Source organism: Dendropsophus ebraccatus, chromosome 3 (genome assembly GCF_027789765.1).
Source record: "Dendropsophus ebraccatus isolate aDenEbr1 chromosome 3, aDenEbr1.pat, whole genome shotgun sequence".
Lineage (NCBI taxonomy): Eukaryota > Metazoa > Chordata > Amphibia > Anura > Hylidae > Dendropsophus > Dendropsophus ebraccatus.
This window is the reverse complement of record NC_091456.1, coordinates 56,787,765-56,808,528: the sequence shown is the minus strand read 5'-3', so window position 1 is coordinate 56,808,528 and position 20,764 is coordinate 56,787,765. Positions and strand designations below refer to the sequence as shown.

At 41.9% G+C, this 20,764-nt stretch overlaps 1 protein-coding gene across 1 annotated transcript in view; it reads left to right on the top strand.

Annotated features, from left to right (window-relative positions):
• VPS13A (vacuolar protein sorting 13 homolog A) overlaps positions 1-20,764 on the top strand; it is a 153,830-nt gene that overhangs the window by 10,650 nt on the left and 122,416 nt on the right. The window contains exons 2-12 of the mRNA XM_069961812.1: positions 4,333-4,376; positions 5,994-6,036; positions 7,418-7,513; positions 8,075-8,176; positions 8,345-8,454; positions 9,019-9,078; positions 11,162-11,221; positions 12,143-12,223; positions 15,053-15,110; positions 15,941-16,068; positions 16,381-16,487. Coding sequence (XP_069817913.1) covers positions 4,333-4,376; positions 5,994-6,036; positions 7,418-7,513; positions 8,075-8,176; positions 8,345-8,454; positions 9,019-9,078; positions 11,162-11,221; positions 12,143-12,223; positions 15,053-15,110; positions 15,941-16,068; positions 16,381-16,487 — 889 coding nt within the window. The remainder of the gene's footprint in view (positions 1-4,332; positions 4,377-5,993; positions 6,037-7,417; positions 7,514-8,074; positions 8,177-8,344; positions 8,455-9,018; positions 9,079-11,161; positions 11,222-12,142; positions 12,224-15,052; positions 15,111-15,940; positions 16,069-16,380; positions 16,488-20,764) is intronic.

The window sequence follows — 20,764 nt, the reverse complement described above, 5'->3', positions numbered from 1 at the left end:
ATGTGTGACAATTATTGGAGTATAATGTTGCGCTCTGGTTCTCTGGTGTAAATGCCAGTCCAGAGCAAGTCCTGTTCTGCAGTGATCGGTGTGGGGAGATGTAGCTCATTCCGGAGTGGTACCCCTGCCAAGGCAACCACCTGACACCTAGCAAGAGTTCTGTGTATCAGAAAAGGGTTTGTGCCTCAAACTTGCGTGTATCGGATGGCACCCAGTAGACGTTGGGTCTCCCCGGACAAATCTGGACTTGTGCTTTAAAGGGGTTATCCAGCTTTACAAAAACATGGCCACTTTCTTTCAGTGACAGCACCACTTTTGTCTCCAGTTTGGGTGGGGTTTTGCAACTCAGCTCTATTGAAGTAATTGCTAACCACGTACATAGTATGTACGGTAAGCACTTGCACCTGTAGGTTGCTGTTGCACCTTCTGTTATTTTTTGTCTGTACTTAAGCCACATGCAGCGTGCAATCTACAGTGTGAACAGAGGCATAGAGTTGCGGCCAATTTTTGCTTTTTTTTCCCCGGTTGTATGTGGGGGGTGTGGCTACCTCCTGTTGGCTTGCACTCCACCCATTTCTTCTGAGTGGTATAAATTGAGATTTGGCTCCTATCTGCCCAGTTGTAGGCTTGTTTAACCCAGGAGAGGCCATTGCTAGTGTGAGAATGCTAGAGTAGGACCATGTTTTTGAGCACGTGCGTTCCAGCGTGACGTCATCAAGATGGCGGCGCCCCGGCATTACTACACCGAAGAAGAGGATTAGGTAAAGAATAAGATACAGACTGCAAAGGCAGTCTGTATCTTCAGGAATACACTTAGGGAGAGAGGACCTTTAATAATAGGGACAGTGATTTTTAGGTGATAGGTTCTCTTTAAGGTGGTGCCATAAGAGAAACATATCACTGATCTCAGGGAGTCCAGCCAAACATAACACTGCCCGAAACAACTGTCTGTGGATGGATACCTGGCCTTGGTTTTTTCCTTGTTATTACATTGACTTATAGGGCCACCTAATATGGAGGTTTTGATGGTTTCCCTACAGAAGCCACCCCTTGGCTGGGTCCTTCCCGGAGGGATATCTGTCTAGTCCTGTGTTCTGAGACTCCTAAATAAGGCTCCACAGGCTCTTTTTTTGCACCTTAACGTGATGACATGGTACACTCTGTTTGATCAAATAGTTTGACAAGATCCTCATTTTTTTATATCTATAGAGCATGTTTCTATTGTGTGTTAATACCGGGGGGAGTATATACACTAAGCACTCGCACCTGTAGGTTGCTGGTTTTTTGTCTGTACCTATAGGAGAAGTCCGGCGAAAATTTTTATTAAAGTATTGTATTGCCCCCCCCCCCCCCACCCCAAAAGTTAAACAAATCACCAATATACAATTATTACGGGAAATGCTTATAAAGTGCTTTTTTACCTGCAGTTACTACTGCATCAAGGCTTCACCTCCTGGATAAAATGGTGATGTTACGACCCGACTCCCAGAGCTGTGCGGACTGTGGCTGCTGGAGAGGATCATGGCAGAGGGATGCTCAGTGTCCCTCCAGTGCCCTGTGTCCCCCTGCCACCCTCTCCAGCAGCCACAGCCCGCACAGCTCTGGGAGTCGGGTCGTGACATCACTATTTTATCCAGAAAGTGAAGCCTTGATGCAGTAGTAAGTGCAGGGAAAAAAAGCACATTTATAAGCATCCCGTAATAAGTGTATATTGGGGATTTGTATAACTTTTGGGGGGCAATATAATACCTTAATAAAAATTTTCGCTGGACCTCTCCTTTAAGCCACATGCAGCATGCAACCTGCATTGTGAACAGAGGCATGGAGGTGCTGCCAATTTTTCCTTTTTTTCATGTTTTGTAGCGCTGGATAACCCCTTAAAATCTGACCAGGGACAAGATCGGCATGGAGTTTGTATGTTCTTCCTTTGAGGGTTCCCTATCAGTACACCATTTTTCTCCACATTCCAAAAACATTCTCATAGATGCATTTATATTGTGAGCCTTTTAAGTGAATTACAGTAAGTAAATGAAAGGGAAACTATTTCTTCTAATAGTGCTGTGCAGGTTACAGGTCAGTTGGTATTATTATGTTACCTAGGCCCCTTTCATATGTACTCAGTCCTACTTCATTGGTTTCCTTCTGCCATAGTATATAAATGCTAGGGAAAAACGCATGACTATGATCTGATCCCAGTTTCTTTAGGAATATGTTTGTGTGCAGTGGCCTTAGTTGTGTTGCTGGATATTTTCCAATGTGGACAAAGCTTTCTACCTAGCTATGGATGGTGCATGAACTGCCCAGAAGCAACTGGTATATGAACTCAGCCATGTCAGTACAGGGCGGAGGATACTTCTGGAATACAAGATGTGGTGGCATTACACCACTGACAGGCTACTGAGAAATGATATTGGGGAAAAAGTAAAACTTAAAGCGACTTTGTACCCACAATCTGTGCCCCCCCCCCCCCCCCCCAAACCACTTGTACATTCGGATAGCTGCTTTTAATCCAAGATCTGTCCTGGGGTCCGTTCGGCAGTTATTGTCATAAAAACAACTTTTAATCAGGCAGCGCTGTGTCTTACAGCCGGGGCTTACATTTTTATATGTGTTAGGCTGGCACAACCTCTCTGTCCTTCCTCCCCACCCTCCTCATCATTAGGAATACTCCAGGCACATTGCTTCCTATTCCCCACCTGTGTGTATAATGAACATGGGCTGGATCGTTAATACACCTGTGCAAAGCTCAAACAGCAGTAAATGTTCCTGGATAATTTCTAATGATGAGGAGGGTGGGGAGGAAGGATGGAGAGGTGGTACCAGCCTAATACATATACAAATGTAAGACCCGGCCGTTAGACACAGCGCTGCCGGATTAAAAGTTTTTTTTATGACAATAACTGCATCAACCGCCGAACGGATCCCAGGACAGATCTTTCATTAAAAGCAGATATCCGAAGGTACAAGTGGTTTGGGTACAGAGTCGCTTTAAATCTTAAAGTATATGAGCAAGCCATATAGTTTCTAACCGGTGAAGCAGTACATGGAGACATTGTTACTTCATAGACAGTGACAGGCAGAGTACCTCCAGCTATTAAATTTGAAAGAAGGAAAATATTAGCATGTTACAAACTTTATAGCTTTATGGTGAAGGGACAGGTTTTAGGTAGTTTTATAACTTCACTGTTGGACCAACAACTCTCAACCGCTAATTCACTGTATAAGGAATACATGTATGGTCATTGGGGGCCCTAATGCTGGGACCTCTAGTGATTGTGTAATTTTTTTTCCTCACTTCTTTCTTCCTCACTATTTATCATCTATGGGATGTGTACCCTAAATCTTATGCCAAAATGACACCCTTGCAATACATCCGGTACATTATAGACACTGTCTGCATTCTACCATATGCTGCGAGCATTGAATGTTATGTTTAAAATGTCGTGAAAACCTAGCCTACTTGCATACTGCATAGTAAAAAGCACACCTCTATTAATAAATGTGCCGCATTTGTGGCTGTCTGACCCCTGAAAGTAAAATCTATACCTGCTCTCCCTAGCGTTTTAGTGTCATGGGAGACCATGCCCCTGACCACTAACCTCTGCCTAAGTATCAAGAATGGCACTAAAAAGTCACAAATAACATTTGGATAAAAACTGGAGAATATGCTCCGCGAAGTGTGATAGAAAATGACTTACCTTTTCATTATACAGTATGTAAAGGAAACCTGTCAGGCTTTTTATGGAAAAAATTCTTTCATTTTTTGCAAACAAGTGCGGTGAGTGCCGCTTTTCTTTCATGAACTGTATACAACATGCAGTCTCTCAGTCATTTATGTTCATGTTTTTTCAGTTTTGTAATAGAGATTTTTCTTTACAGTATGATACCGGCACTGTTACGCACAGTTTACACATTGTAGTCCTCTCTGCAGCTGCATACAGGACTACGGGTGTGTTCCCATAGCTGTCTACATTAGCAAGGATTCTTTTAGAATAAGGGATCCCTGCTGCAAAAGCTAGCAGTATAATGGCTTGCCTGTATTTTTTGTTTTTTGTTTTTTTTTGGTCCCTATTACTGTGCGTAAAGGAAAACCTGCCAGCAGCAGGAGGGCAGGGTGATCCAATATCTCACAAATATATCAGTCTCCATCCTCCCGCACAGGCATCAAGCTGCAGCGATTAAACTGTTTGTTCTACTTTGTATTCACACATAAGTGACAGACTGCTGAAATCAGCACATGGGCTACTACTCAAAAAGGGCAGCATAAACAGGTTATTTCCAAACTCATCATACGTAAAACATTTTACATTTCTTGTTTTGTTTTTTTTTCAGGTGCTGTAGCATTGAAGAATCTGGAAATTAAAGAAAATGCACTGGTAAGAAATAATTAAATGAAGATATTTAATAGCCACCCTCTGAACACACTGCTGCACAATAAACCTTTGAAATAAAATATGCAAACTTGATTCCTGTGGAATCTCCAGGTGAATTCTATGGCATACCACCAATTTTCTGCTCTGGATATGCAGTCTGTATGCCACAGGTTTGGACAGTGATTAGCCCCGTTCAGGAAGGACAGTACTGCAATTGTCAAGAGCGAAGTGGTGCAGAGAAAGTATCGGAATAATCTTTATTTATAATAATAGAGTATTTCTTTTAACAATGAAAATACCTTTTATTTGTGATTAAAAACGCCAAGCTCCAAGGTTCCATTCACACATATTGGATTCAGTAAGTGTTTTTTATCCACAATCTGACCCCCCAAACCACTTGTACCTTCGGATAGCTGCTTTTAATCCAAGATCTGTCCTGGGGTCCGTTCGGCAGGTGATGCAGTTATTGTCCTAAAAAAACAACTTTTAAACTTGAAGCCCGTGCCAAACGGGAGTATCTGTGCCCTAACTTTGCACCTCCCCACCCTCTTCATCTTTAGGAATGCCACTACTCATCACTAATCCAACTACTGCACAAACATCGAGCCATATTGCACCTTATTGTTCCAACTGTTAGTTGTTTGGACACCGTTCTATACAGTGGGAGTAGTTTTACAGAGCTTGCTAGAAACGTCTACTTTCTAGTGCATATATATTTTTGCACGCTTTGTTGTATGTAGCCGCAGTACTAACCAATTGTACATGTCTTTATGCTATTTGCATGTTTTTTTATGTAGTTACAGCTGTAGTACTAATAAATTGTATATGTTTTGTGTCAGCTCTTTAGAAGTTAACCCTGATGGGTGGAGTAGCTCCACCTATCTTAGTGACATCGCTATTTCTTTTTGGTATAAGTTGTGTTGTGTGTCTCTCCTGTAATGTTATATGACTCTTGAAAAAGGAACCGGTACGGTTCCGAAACGTGTTGGGTATTTTTAATAAACTTTTATAGTTTTACATTATTCATCTGGTCACTATTAGTTGGACCTGCGCCTGGATCCCCGTTGTTGGAGTTTGGTGGTGTTTTTCCTAATGATGAGGAGGGCGGGGAGGAGGGACAGAGGGGTGGTGCAAAGTTAGGGCACAGATACTCCCGTTTGGCACAGGGCTGCAATTTTAAAAGTTATTTTTTAGGACAATAACTGCATCACCTGCCGAACGGACCCCAGGACAGATCTTGGATTAAAAGCAGCCATATGAAGGTAGAAGCGGTTTGGGGGGGTCAGATTGTGGGTACAGAGCCACTTTAAGTTTTTTTTTCCCCCACCACAATAGCGGGCCACTTATTTCTGTGAATTCTGTATAGAAAACCCAAGGAATAGCCCCATTAAATGACATCAGGGCTAGTCCTCGTGCAGATCTGCTACAGTTAAGCTGCAGATCCATGGCAGAAATCCCAGGGTCAACCTTGGATATACTTAGAAGAGATACAAGTCAATTATTAGTCATGGTGGGCGACTATGCCCTTGTAATTAACCACATTTTTGTGTGTGTGTGTGACCTGTTCTGTCTGTTTCCTTCTCCTGTAATCTCACAAAGTTCCTGTTCTTTTTTCCTTAGAGTCAACTTGATGTGCCTTTTAAAGTTAAAGCAGGCCATATTGGTGAGTGTTTCTGGAACTCTAAAGTAATCTCCAGCATATTATGCGACATCCATGAACCTTATTAAAATAAAGAAACTTATTTGATATTTTGTGAATTCTGTGCTGTTGGTTTGCTTTGAAACACCTCAGTGTCATAAAGTGGAACTATCATCAGGTTAGATGAATTTAAAGGACAACTCCCACGAAATTTTTTTTTTTGCTTATTTAACACACATTACAAAGTTATATAACTTTGTAATGTGGTTTAATACCTGGTCTGGCCCCCTTCCCCCACTTTCGGACCCCCGAAAGTGCGCACATGCGCACCAGCAGCCTTTTAATTTGCTGGAGCGCATCACATGGCTTCCAGCTTGCTCAGCCCTGATTGGCTGAGCTTGCTGGAAGCCATGTGATGCGCTCCAGCCAATGAAAAGGCTGCTGGTGCGCAAGCGCACTGGCAGCTTTTTCCATCCCCTGGACCCGGAAGTGAGAGACATCGCTGGACGGCGGATGGCGGTGATGGAGAGGCGGACGGCGGGTGAATCGAGTGGCGATCGTCACCGGAGGGATGGTGAGTATGGTGTCTGTGTGTGTCTGTGTTTTTTTTTTTTTTATGGGGGGGGGGGGGGTCCCGCGGGAGTTGTCCTTTTAACCTGCTGATAGCTCCTTATTGCGCACAGAGCACTGAGGGTGCCCTCGCCATTCCCCCTCAGTTTTAATGTAATCTTTTGTCTGGTAAGCCTGTTCTGAGCACTGCTTGGCCCCAGAGCGCTGATCTGCCCTGCCCCCAGCTGGCCCATCTCCACTGATAATCATTAGAAGGGGCGAATCGGCATTCTGAGGCCTGGGGCAGTGCTCTAAGCGGCCTTACCGAACACAGGATTACATTAAAACGGCATGGAAATGGCTCAGAGGCTGAAGGTAACAGACCTATCTTTATCCTCAGCAGCCCATGTTGAATAGGGAGCTACCAACAGGTTAGACGAATCTAACCTGATGATCAGTCCCTATTAGTTCTCGACTAAGGGTCCAGTCACACATAGAGGATCTGCAGGAGATGTCACACATGTGATGCTGTAGATTTTATGCTGTGTTGCATAATTTAATTACCTAACGTTCCTGTGTATGGGGAGGACGGCAGTCGGTCAGTAGAGATGACTGACAGCCGAACATAAAGGTGTATGGCCAGCTTTGCAAACATGTAGTGGGGGGAGACAGAGTTACCTGAATTACTGGCTAGAGTGTACACAGGAATAGAAAGTCTGTTGCTGGATTGAAGACAACAGAGAAGACACTTTCATCAAAAGAAGAAATAAAACATTAAATAAAATAATCCAGTGACACAATGAAATCTGTGTCTGAGCGTTAATTTATTTAAAAAAATTATTCTGTGTTTATATAGGCAAGCTTGATCTTAAGATTCCTTGGAAAAATCTGTATACTCAACCAGTGGAGGCCGTTTTGGATGGAGTTTACTTACTCATAGTGCCTATTGCTAGTAAGTTGTTTCTTTTTCTGTTTTTTAAAAATGTTTTTTTAAACGTGTGCAGCTCCATATTAGAAGGAATGATTTTTGGTAAAAATAAGCAGTGTATAACAGGTCACTCATTTTTAATATTTGCTGCTGGCTGCTTTGTATGTATGGGCTTTTCATATCTCTTCATATCCTTATTTAGGCTCATTGGCATCTAGTTAGATATGAATTGCTCCATTCTGTGTTCTTCAATTCCCTTTAGATTTCATTAACCTAAGTTTCCTTCTTTGATTACTGTTGTCTAGAGCTGTAAGTACCTATTAGTATGTGTGTGTGTGTGTGTGTGTGTATATATATATATATATATATATATATATATATATATATATATATATATATATATATAAAATATACACACACACTGACTGAATTTTCCACTTTGTGGTCATGGTGATGGGTCAATACAGTCTATGTATTATGAGATAAGTAGATTACACAAGTATGATTGAATCTTGTGCAGCATTACTGTGCGGCATTTTCTGAATCCTGCAGTATTGATCTTTTTAAATTTCATCCACATTTCAGGTATAAAATATGATGCAGAGAAAGAAGAAAAACAGTACATGGAAGCGAGACAGCGAGAACTACTGCGCATTGAAGAGGCTAAACAAAAAGTGGCTGATCAAGGTACAGAGAAGTTTTGAATTTGAGGACTTGTTATAAAGTAGATTTTTTTTTGTTAAAATGACAAGAAACTGCAATCTATAAGTTCTTTACTTACATATAGTAAGTCCTTTTGGGATTGTTAAACCCTTTTTATTAATGAATAATATTACTTTGTTTTAACTGTTTTAGAGAAGCCAAAAGAAGAAAAGCAGGATACCTTTGTAGAAAAGTTAGTAACTCAGGTTATTAAGAATCTCCAAGTGAAGATCTCCAACATTCATATCCGATACGAAGATGATGTAAGTAAAGATGCTTTGGTAGATTTACTAAGTAAAATCCATGTTAAATTGGCATTAAAAAAGAGTTCATTTACTATGTTTTTGACACATTTTGCCTTCCTTAACGGTTTTGAAAAGGGTCTAGAAAAATAACTATATCTGGATATAGTGTGCACCATGTAAATAAATTTGGTTATACAGTGCCTATAAGCACCCTCTAGCAGTCAAGAGGTTAATGTTTTTGGAATGCACGCTCTATTTATTCAGCTCCACTCATACCAGGTCTATTTTTAAGCTTGTCCAGTGTCTCTGCATGAGATCTGTAAGATACACAGTGCTCTTTAAGCAAGTTCCACCCAGGCAGTTGCTTCATCTTATTTGTTACTTACTATTACCGCTTCCTGATTTAAAGTCCAGTATACACAGTTGTCATGCATCATAATATCAGCTTTACCTAAATAAATGACCTGATAGCTGTAAAACAGAAAATGTAATATTTGCTTACATAGTGTATAAAGTAGTATGTTGTATAACTTTAGCATAACTGACTGTTAACTGTACGCATTTTTCTTTCATGTTCTGAAGATCACAAATTCTGAGTGTCCACTCTCCTTTGGAGTCTCACTTCAGAACCTCAGTTTGCAGGTATTTATAAGGAACACTAAAAATAACTAAAGAATTACCACACAGTCACAGTTGGCTCCCTGGTTTGCAGTTGGTTCAAAGTGGATACTTTGCTATTTAAATATTGATAATGAACTTCAGCCCTGGTCTATTTATTCATTGCACACAAACTCCTTTTGTTCTTCAGACAGGAGCTCTCCATAAGGCTAAAGAAAATCTTATTTTACCAAATAAACAGATGCACATTTTACATTACACTCAACCTAGGAGGAGATGTCAGATTGTACAAAATTCAGCCAAACCTGATGAGCCTTTAGTTCTTTTTACATGGGTAGATGAAAGCCTGTTACAAGCACTGATTGAGTCCTTACCTAACCCAGTAACTGGGAGAAAACAGCAGAACAACTGACTGCTGGATCAACAGCACATCTCCTGTTTACTTGAGTTGTACTGCAGAAGAAAGATGCCATTTGTGAACAACAATGCTTGTTCCCTGATCACAGGGTCTTTTACACAGAGCCGTAATCACCCTGTTTGCACGACAATCTGTACCTGTAAAGAGTAGTGAGAGTTCAGAACTTTGTGGAATTTACTAGAGCACCCTGAGTTTTTGAACATGCCTTCTTTGGTAAACTTCTGCTGCCATTACATCAGATTTATTAAAAAGTGTGTTAACCAGAGATGAGAAACATTGTTAAAAGTTCGGGTTTCCACAATCCAGAATGATTTGCTTTTGAAGGCTATATCCACGTTCCATTCTGTCCTCAGGCTGCATCCACCTTCTCCAGGCAATGGGATTCCAATGCCTATCATGCAGGTTTGTGCAAACCCAAACTTTCAGCAAGGTCGCTCATCTTTGTTGTGCATTTTAATAAATCTGCAGCTGCTGCTGTGCACTGCATATTGAAATCAATGCTAGCTCTGAACTAGCAGAGATTTCCTCTATAATTCATGTCTGTTACAGGTTTAATTTAGTTTTAATTGTATAATAAAAAAAAGTTAGTAATAGCTGCAGAGGAGACCAGAAGAAGCTGTTCTAAAGTATCTGCCCAGGCTTTTGCTGTATGGAAAAGAATTGTTTCCATTTAGCCTATATCAGCAATGTGAGTGAAGCTGTTTTATTGGAAGTATAGAGTTTAGATATCCTACCCTTGGAGTCCTACATCCCGGATATACCTATAAATGGATATGAGGCGATCAGTGGGTAAGGATTAGGATAATGAGTGAGTATATTTGCTACTTTACTCATATTGGCAGCCTTCTCTACAGTCCCATTCAGAGTAACAGTGTTGCTTGGTCCTGGCCTCTGAATGCATCTGCATGGCTTAGGCTTTTCTTTCTATATATGGCTGCCTGTAGAGGAGTATGTGATGATGCACTTCACAGTGTCTACTTTATACCTGTTTCCTGCACTCAAGCAAGTAGTGCAGGGGCAATGAAGGAGGCACAGTGAGCAGGACCGAGCAGCGGCCGAGCATTATCGTTACTGTGAGTGGGGCTCCCAAATATGAGTAAGTTAGCAGTAGTAGTTGTAGCTGGGATCTGCCACCCAGCTGATTAGCTGGGATGCTGGGTGGCAGATCCCCACTGATCAGATGTTGATGGCTTATCCTGAGGATAAGCTATTAATGTTATTTATTTATATTCAGATTGTTCTTTTGCTTATAATAACATGTGGAATCTTTCATCCTTGTTAGGGTAGGTTGTTAACATCTAAAACTAGATCATGATTGTGTATGTGGGCAAAATGGTATGACTATGTGTTCTGGCTTGTACCTTTGCCAGGTCAGGTGATTGCGGTGGGCAAATGTAGACTCTTAGGGGAGATTTATCAAACATGGTGTAAAGTAGAATTGGCTCAGTTGCTCCTAGCAACCAATCAGATTCCACCTTTCATTCACAGGCTCTTTGGAAAATGAAAGTTAAATCTTATTGGTTGCTAGGGGCAACTGAGACCGTTTCACTTTACACCATGTTTGATAAATCTCCCCCTTCGTGGCCATGCTTTTTAGTACTGCAAGAAAACTGCAAATGCTTGGAATGTAGTCACCTTTAGACTACGTTTAGTCCATTAAACTTGGTGAGTTTTGTGTGTTTTTCACAGACATCTGATAAGAATTGGAATCCGTGTCTACATGATGAATCTTCCAAGCTGTTTTACAAGGTAATGTAATATCAGATATTAATGTCATTACGTCAGCTGCCAGGTGTTCTGTCTGATAGTCTGCAAATTCTCGGCTTACTGTACTGGGCAGGCAACAATGTGTAGAGATACTGAATCAACTATTTCAGTTAACCAAGTCATTATTCCATCAGAATTAGTCGTTGTGCATAACAATAAACAATTCCTTTTGTGAACCTAGAACGGATTTTTAGCATTGGGCTTGAACCACTAGTCATACATTTTTGTTAAGATAATTGTTCAGAATAATTTAGACTTATATATTGGACTTTAGCCCACCATACACACAAAATAATATCATGCTGAAATCTGCCAAGTGTTCTTGTTTATTTCACAGGGGAGAAGTGAATAAGCTGCTGCCAGAAACCTCTATCAGAGGCTTATCGAGGACAAATGATCAGACGCAATAAAAATCTCACTATTTCTCGTGACATCTACTGTCAAGGAACAGTTAGCAGGTCTTCGTATTCTTTGGTTGGCCATACATACGACTATGTAGACCTTCTAACTGTTCCTTAACAGGGGATGCTTTCAGGTGTCCATACATTCAGGTGTCTTCATATTTCTTTATCTAGTAAGACCAATATCAATCTGAATTGTCGTTTGTTGTTGGAGAGTTGAGATAGTTGAAATTTGTAATGTCCTTTGCAAAATAAATGATGTGGCATGTCTAAAACATCTTTGTTTGCCAATCACCCCAAATAAACAATTTGACATCAGATTCTATAAACTGTCCTCTATCAGCTTTGAGAAAAACTAGAATAGTGTTCCAGCATATGTAAGAATTGGGTAGATTTTATGAAAAATACTCCGCCATATCAATATACATTCACATAGGTCAGGGATAAGTTATGAATCATCTGTATGATACACATTCACTACCATGTTCTGTTTCATTTACAGATTGTACGTCTCGACAACCTGTTTGCCTACTGGAATGTGAAATCTGAGATGTATTACCACCGATCGTACAATGAAGCTTTGGTATGATCTTACATGCCCTCATTATTATTCATAAATCGAACTTCAAAATACAAGGGTTTCACGGCACTGTCTGTCGATCAGTATAGAGCAACCAATGAAACCATTAATTGTAGTTTATCTTTTTTCCTTTTCAAAGAGGAAAAAAAACTACATGACCTGAATGTGTTGGTTTGGGATCCTTGTATGGCTAGAAATGTCCAATATTGGTTGGAAGAGCATGACTAGAACTTTCAAGTACCACCCTGGCCCTCTAATTCCCCAGACATAAACCCTATTCAGCATCTGCGGGACAACCTTGACAAAATTGTTGTGTTCACACCCAACTAGAGGATGCACCCTTGGTTTAGTTTAAAACAAGAAACAAAAAATATCATGCTAATTAAACTTCCACGGTGGTCTAATGGGGTTAATGCAGTGAAGGGGTCAAAGTTTATTGAAATGACAGGGCCACTTAAACTCTTTCCATGGCAGTACATTATACCCACACATAGAGAGGTCTGCTGCATACATAATACACACACAGCTCTGCTACATCAAAACACACACAGAGCTCTGCTACATAAACATACTCACAGGCACACATAGTGCTAATACATAAATTTAAAGACTCACACACACCTCTGCTACATCACCATAAACAAACAGCTCTGCTACATACAGAGGCACACACAGTTTTGATACATAAACATACCCAGAGACAGACACACACCTCTGCTACATGACCCTACACAAACCTCACACACACACAAGCATATAATATAGATCCCTACTTAGAGTAGCTATACATGTGACCGGATCCGCAGTGGATTTCACGCTGCGAGTTTGCAGCGAAATCCGCTGCAAATCCATGTAGTGTGAAGTTCTCTGGGGTTACATATGCACAGCGGAATTTTCATTCCACTGCGGATATGTTAGCCGGTCCCTTTAACCGCCTGCAGCCCCCGACCCGGAGCATACATTACCTGCTCGGCACCGTGGCTGTGTGTGAGGCTCCCGTTGGTCCCCAGGAGCCGGGAGCTTCGCTGTGGCTGAGGCGCTGAGCAGGAAATGCATGCTCTGGGCCGGGGGCTGTGGGGAAATAAAGGGGCCGGGTCACATATTGGCAGCAGAAAGAAAATTCCGCTGTGGGTATGTGACCCATTCAACTTCACACTTCTAGGATCCGCAGCGGATTTCACTGCAGACTCGCAGCGTAAAATCCGCTGCAGATCCGGTACGTGTGAAGCTACCCTTAAAGTATCTGTATCTGTAGTGTACACTGCTTACAGTCATGTGACTATTTACATGACTGTGACCACTGAAGGCCCTGCAGATCCTTCAGCTCCACTTTTGAGTTCTCAGTTGGGGCTCCTTTATCTAGGAATCTGGGTGTGATTCACATTACCTCCCACTTCCTCTCCTTCTCGGCACAGATCTCACAGAACAAATGGCGCAGCACTCCATGAATTTATGAAAAATAATGAACCATGCATTTTACACCCACTGCATACTATGTTATATTTGAATTCAATGTATAACAGTATGCAGTAAACTCTAAGGCTTCCTCTAGCTGGTAACCACAATGTAAACCATAATGGTTTTTAAATGATATTGCAGCCAGTCAGTCCACAGTCCAGTGTAAGTACAGTACAATCGTCTGTAGTGTAAAGGTGTCTGCAGTCCATTGTAAATACTGCCACAGATCAAGCCGCAATCTAAAGCAAATGCTTACCGTACATGTAGTTAAAGTTTGAATATGTTTCCAAAATAATTTTGCCCAAGTGTTTTTTACAGACTGCACCTAGTCTAACACTAAGTGATTCCTAATAATTAATGAGGTTCTGCTCTAAGTGGTTGCAGGAGGAGGAGGAGATGTACTTTGCAATAATATTGTCTGTTAATGTTTGAAATATGCAGTATTACTTTGCAACATGACTTTATGATGCTTTTTACTTAAAAGTATTCTACCCCTTTTATTGTACGAAGCAACATTATCTCATATTATATGTGAAGATTCTATAGGGAGATTGCCCTTTATCTTCTTACTATTAGTGTCACACTTACGTGACTCATAAAGATATATTTTTGTATTACTTCTTCCTTTTTGGATTGTGTTGCCTTGTTTCGTTGTCCCATCAGTAGGGTATGTTCGGATCAGGATCCTGATTTATGGACACAAAAAGCCGATGCATGGATGAGGCCTAACAGATGTATATAATTTTGTTCCTTAAGGGAAGGGAGGGGACTGTTATATTATTAATAGGGTATTTTAAGCTAGAAACATTGCTAATTGCTTTACAACATCTACTAACAGTAGACATTGGGTATGGAAATGATTCATATGATAACGCCTGTATAGGGCCGTGCAATTAATCAGATTCATTTGAATAATTCACCCAGGGACTGACGCATAATTTAAATTTTTGGCAAAATTTGCCAAATTTTTTGGCCCTGTACCTGGCAGAGGCTCCGCCTTTCACACTGAAATCGACATTTGCAGTGTGTAGTGAAGTCAGATACTCACAGCCTGTGTACAGAAAAATTTCTGGTAGACCTGTGTCCCATGCAGTTAGGATGGAGGGTAAGAGGAGGGGGCCTGCTGCTACTCCGACACACAACCTGCTGAACAGTGTGCCTAAAAAGGTTAAAAATTTAATTTGTCACCTGTATGTAGCGGCAGCTGCAGCGTTATCTGGCCACGACTTGTTTCCATCCTTTCCCCTGAACCTCCCTGTGCAGCGTCCAGGATCCTCTGCCTCCCCTGCTACCCCTGCTCGCCCATGTGTAGTACTGTAACTCTTGGGGGTTTCGAGGATGTTGTGTAATACTGTACATTATAATTATTTTTAGGGTGTTTTGAAGTATGGTGTGGCGTCTCACAATGTCATCCCTGAAGGCTATGATTTTGGTATGTATATAACTCAACTTAAATTTGGTATCATTATAAATTGAACTTTATACACATGAACTATTAACTAAAATTTTCAGTGTTGCCCATAGTATTTAGATGACTCATTTTTACTTCTATTCTGTAAGAATGAAACTGGGATTTTTATTATTTTCAATGATTAAGCTCAGACTGTTTCTATGCCTTAGGGTCCTATTCCACGGCCCGATCAACAATGTAAACGAGCGCCGATCTGCTAGATCGGCGCTCGTTTACTGGGCCTATTCCACGGCCCGATAATCGTTTAGCGAGGGCTGCAGGGACATTGTTAACAATGTCCTTGCAGCCACGGCGGTCCCGGACAGTAAATGGCTGAGCGGTCTTCCAGCTGAGACAGGCCACTCCCAAGTTGCTGCTGCTGCGTGCGGGACCGGGAGAAGGGGCACAGGTGAAGACTTGCAGCCTGATGCGCGGGAGGCGACTGATGATTTTAGGTTTGCACCTACATGAACGATCAGCCGATGACACGATCATCGGCTGATCGTTCTCTCTATTCCACGGAGCGATAATCGTCCGAATTGGGCAGATTCGGACGATTATCGCTCCATGGAATAGGCCCCTAAGACTGTGGAATTTTCCATCAGCAGTTGTTAACAATGAGCTGTTTTAGGGACTGTTGCTTATCGTGCTATACTTATCACATGGAATAATTCAGATAACAATTATTACATGTATGTATTGGCCATGTAAATGTTTGTGATGTTGGAACCTTGGTCATGTCAGGACTCTACATCCTACAATATGTTAGTACAATATGGTACTTTTTATTGTCCGGTTTCCTTTTCTTTCAGTGTTCCGTCCAATTTCAGGAAGAGCAAAGCTCCGTATGAATCCACGTGCAGATTTTGACTTTTCTTCACCAAAAATAGATTTGGATGTCAACCTTCAGGACATAGCCATTGAGTTTAATAAGCCACAGGTGATGATAAAATAACTGATTCTAGTATTTAATCACTTTGGACAGCCATAGGCAGGCAGTGTGTGTGTTTTTTTTTTGTGAATAAAAGGAAGGATCTGTCATTAAAGGGAACCCTGCATCCGTTTCATACTATGTGAACCATGGGTAGCATGAAATACAGTGATATATGATTAAGTGTGAAATGCTGTGACATTCATAGTTAAGTCTTTTGCTAAGAATATTGACTGAAATACTGTGTGTGAATAGTCAAGTTTTTACTCAGTGACCTTTTATTGTAAAATAATTTTTTTACTTTTATTTTCCTGTTTTCAGTACCACAGTATCATGGAACTCCTTGAGTCAATAGACATGATGTCAAGGAACCTCCCATACCGAAAATTCCGACCAGATGTTAGCATTCACAATAATCCTAGGAGATGGTTAGTTCTTTTAACTTTGTTAAAACTTCCTTGAAAAATAGTTCTGACCTATAATTTGCCCCCCCCCCCATATTTCTTTGGCAGTAATCTTATTGGTAGGGCTGGGCGATAATGGCCTAAATTAATATCGCGGTTTATCGCACATGTAGCCGCGGTAACGATAATTATGACACGCCCCTTTTTGCAAACCACGCCCACTTGCCATGCCAAATCGGCGATATTTTGATTTAAAAAAAAGTAAAAAAACACTCACTGAGCAGCAACCCGTGGTTAGTCTGTTATTATTATTTGTCATTATTGCGGGGTCTCAGCAGAGACCTGGACGTGTATATACAGGTATACACAGGGGGTCACATGGGGTGTATGACTATATGGGGAGGGGGTGGTGGATAGGGGTGTATTACTATACAGGAGGTACATAGGGATAGGGGTGTATAACTATACATGGGAGTACATAGGGATAGAAGTGTATGACTATACAGAGGGCGGATAGGGGTGTATGACTATACGTGGGGCGATTAGGGGTGCATTACTATAAAGGGGGCACATAGGAATAGGGGGCGGATAGGGTTGTATGACTATACAAGGGGGACGGACAGGGGTGTATGACTATACATGGGGGGCGCACAGGGGTGTATGACTATAGGGGGGGCGGCGGACAGGGGTGTATGACTATACAGGGTGGGCGGACAGGGGTTTATGACTATACAGGGTGGGCGGACAGGGGTGTATGACTATACAGGGTGGGCGGACAGGGGTGTATGACTATACAGGGTGGGCGGACAGGGGTGTATGACTATACAGGGAGAGCGGACAGGGGTTTATGACTATACAGGGTGGGCGGACAGGGGTTTATGACTATACAGGGTGGGCGGACAGGGGTGTATGACTATACAGGGTGGGCGGACAGGGGTGAATGACTATACAGGGAGAGCGGACAGGGGTTTATGACTATACAGAGAGGGCGGACAGGGGTGTATGACTATACAGGGGGGCGGGTAGGGGTGTATGACTATACAGGGAAGGGGGCGGACAGGGGTGTATGACTATACAGGGGGGGGGCATGCTGGGACCTGTAGTCCCCTCAGTAAGAATACAGGACTGTAACATAGGAGGAATGGATGGGCTGCAGCATGCAGGATGCCACACACAGCAGTGTCTCCTATAGCTTATCCTGCCTGCTCCAGCCATTCATTCCTCCTATGTTACCATCCTGTATTCTTACTGAGGGGACTACAGGACAGCCGCCCCCAAATGCTGCTATGACATGGCCGCCTTCCTGCACACACAGGACAACATGTGCAGCGCTCGCCGGCAGGGTGGGGGGGAGGCACTGGTGCCGGTCCCCCCTCCCGTCCGAGCACCCCCCCCCCCCACACCCGGCCGGCGAGCGATGCACATGTTGTCCTGTGTGTGCTGGGAGGCGGCTATGTCATAGCAGCACTTGGCGGCGGCTGTCCTGTAGTCCCCTCAGTGTGCAGGGACGCCGGACCGGACGGGTGGGCACTTGGACGGGACTGGGCCTCGGACCGGACGGGTGGGGAGGGTGGACAGGTGCGCGGATGGGACAGGCGGGGGGTCGCTTGGACTGGACGGGGGGAGGGGGGGTACATTCTCACCTGGGCCCTGCTGCTGCTCCACCTCCCGCTCTGATACCGGCACCCCTGCACATAGTGTGCAGCGCTCGTGCCGGGCCGCTCGTGTGTGCGGGGGTGCTCTGACATGACGGGAGCAGGGACATAAAAATACATAGAAATACAAAATACCGCAAATACCATCCTGGCTAAGTTGAAGTCGGTTAACTGACGCCAGTGATGGTATTGGTATTTTTGCGGTATACCGCCCAGCCCTAGTGATTGGTGACAGTTGTGAAGTGAGAAATAGTGATAGTAAATGTGAGTGGTGCCTCTATGTGTATCCTGGTGCATCGGAGCTCCCCGTGCAACCATACCCACTCGTGACCGCTCCCACTGTCCCCAGTGTCAAAATCAATGCTGCAGGAAGGATTAAATGGCTTTCACCTTTAATTGATTCATATAAAGAGGACTATAATACAGTATACAGTTTAACATGTCTTTATATCACAGATGTTGCCGAGCTGGGTTTGGTATGGGCTGCACTGATGATCATGCAGAACTATTATATTAGGAGTAGTGTAAAAGGACAAAGTCAGCAGCTATAGTAACAAAAGGTCACAGAGCAGCCTGTCACATCATAAATAAAGGAGGTAAAAGGGTTAACTATGCTATGGACAGGCAGTGAGTGCTAATATGTATTTAGTCCTGCCAATTAAGCTTATTTAATTTAGAGTCTCTGCAGCAGCAGCCCAAGACACCGCAGTAACACTGCTAACCAGAATCCAGTGTAATTCTACCGATCCCTGACATTTTAAGGTCTGCAGATAAAACCTTCAACAAAACCTTAACCCCTTCTCCCATAGGAGATTTTTGGCAAATTTGTAACTTCTCACATTCTAAGAGCCATAACTATTATGTTTTTCATTAAACTGAGCCATATCACAGTTTGTTTTTCTTAAGGACCAATAGTCCATTTTAACCTCTTCATGACCTAAGGTCATTGATGCACGGATGTCCAGGTCACATTGAAGCAATCTTCCTCCCCGCCTTCTAAGAGCCATAATGTTTTTCGTTTTCCACCGACAGTTCTGGTTGGGGTGTAATTTTTTGTGCCACAAACTATAGCTTTTATTGGTATCATATTGGTGTAAAAGAAATTTTTTGATTGCTTTTTATTATATTTTTCTAATATATAACTTTAACAATCAGCAATCGGATTTTTTACATATTTTTATTTACATAATGGAAAAGTGGGAGATTTAAACCTCTAATGGGGGAGGGGGTTTAACATTTTTTAAAACATTTTTTTATTCTTCATAAATATCCCTATGGGACATTTATATGCCATTATCAGATTGCATATACTAAACAATGCTATGCCAATGGATAGCTTTGATCAGTATTATCAGCGCACTGCACAGAGTCTCCCTGAGGGCGGCCCAATCAGTCATTGAAAGGTACTTATGCTGTTACTGACTTTCTTAAATGTTTAGATCGCTATACTTTGTGGCATTAAAGGGGTTCAAGACAGGCAGTTGCATAATTGTTATCCCTAGTCTGTAGGTCTCTACATGTACAATGATACCACATTTATATATTTTTTGCCTTGCTTTACTAACTTTAAAAAAAAGATACATGGTTTTGAATTGTCATATTCTGACCTCTATAACCTGGTAACTTTTTTGAATGCTTATTTTTTGCACTTTTTTGACCAGATTGGTGTATTTGCTTTTTATTCTATTTTATCCGATATATGATATATAATTTAAAAAAATCAGCAATTCTGGCCTTTGGTCTGATTATTTGTTTACGCTGGATTAATGTTTATTTTTTTTTTAAAAAAGGAAAGGGGGGTGATTTGAACTTTTATTAGGGAAAGGTTTTTTTTATACTTTTAAAACCATCTATGTCTCCAGTTCTCCCTAGGGATGCATGAACCCTAACATGCTCAAAGTTTGCTCAGCTCTAGTCTAGATACTTATGTTTAAACAAAATTGTAGTTTGTCATTCTTAATTTAGCTTGTCATATTAATTTTTGTACAATTCTGTTTTCACATTCTCATTATGGTGTGTGATTCAATAAATTTATTGCCAATTCCATTATGCTCCTAATCATGCTTTATAACAAAAAAAAAATCAATGTAGGATTGTTATGGCTCTCATAATTAAGCTTTACTGTATGTGTGACGGACTGTGGTGGAAGTGATGCATACAGTATTTCTGTTCGGGGAATTACTTTCTGTGGCCACAAAATAAAATGCTGCCCACATATCTGGCAGGAGATGAAGCACATTTAGTATATCATTTCCTGCATATACAGTGGTACCTCTGTTCTTGTACTCCTCTACTTAATCTTTGAACCACAATTTCTCCCAACGTTTTGTTTAGTACTTGACCTTTGCTTAGTATCTGAACAAATTCGGGGGAGATTACTATTGGCCAAATTATTTTTCAGCCGACAGTTATTGAAGGTGTTCAGGCACCACAGGGAATCCCTTTATACTGAAGGATATCCCCCCTCTAAACTGGTTTCCTGCACAAGAGCAGAAAGCTTCTGCTCCTGAGTGGGCTGTGTCTGTACTGCTGCTGAGCATAAGCTGTATGCATGCCTCCTGCTCATTTTGCCATCCAGTCACCACTTAATCCCTGCCTTGCTTGCAAGCTGGCCAGCTCAACCGCAGTACACACAGGGCCCAATCT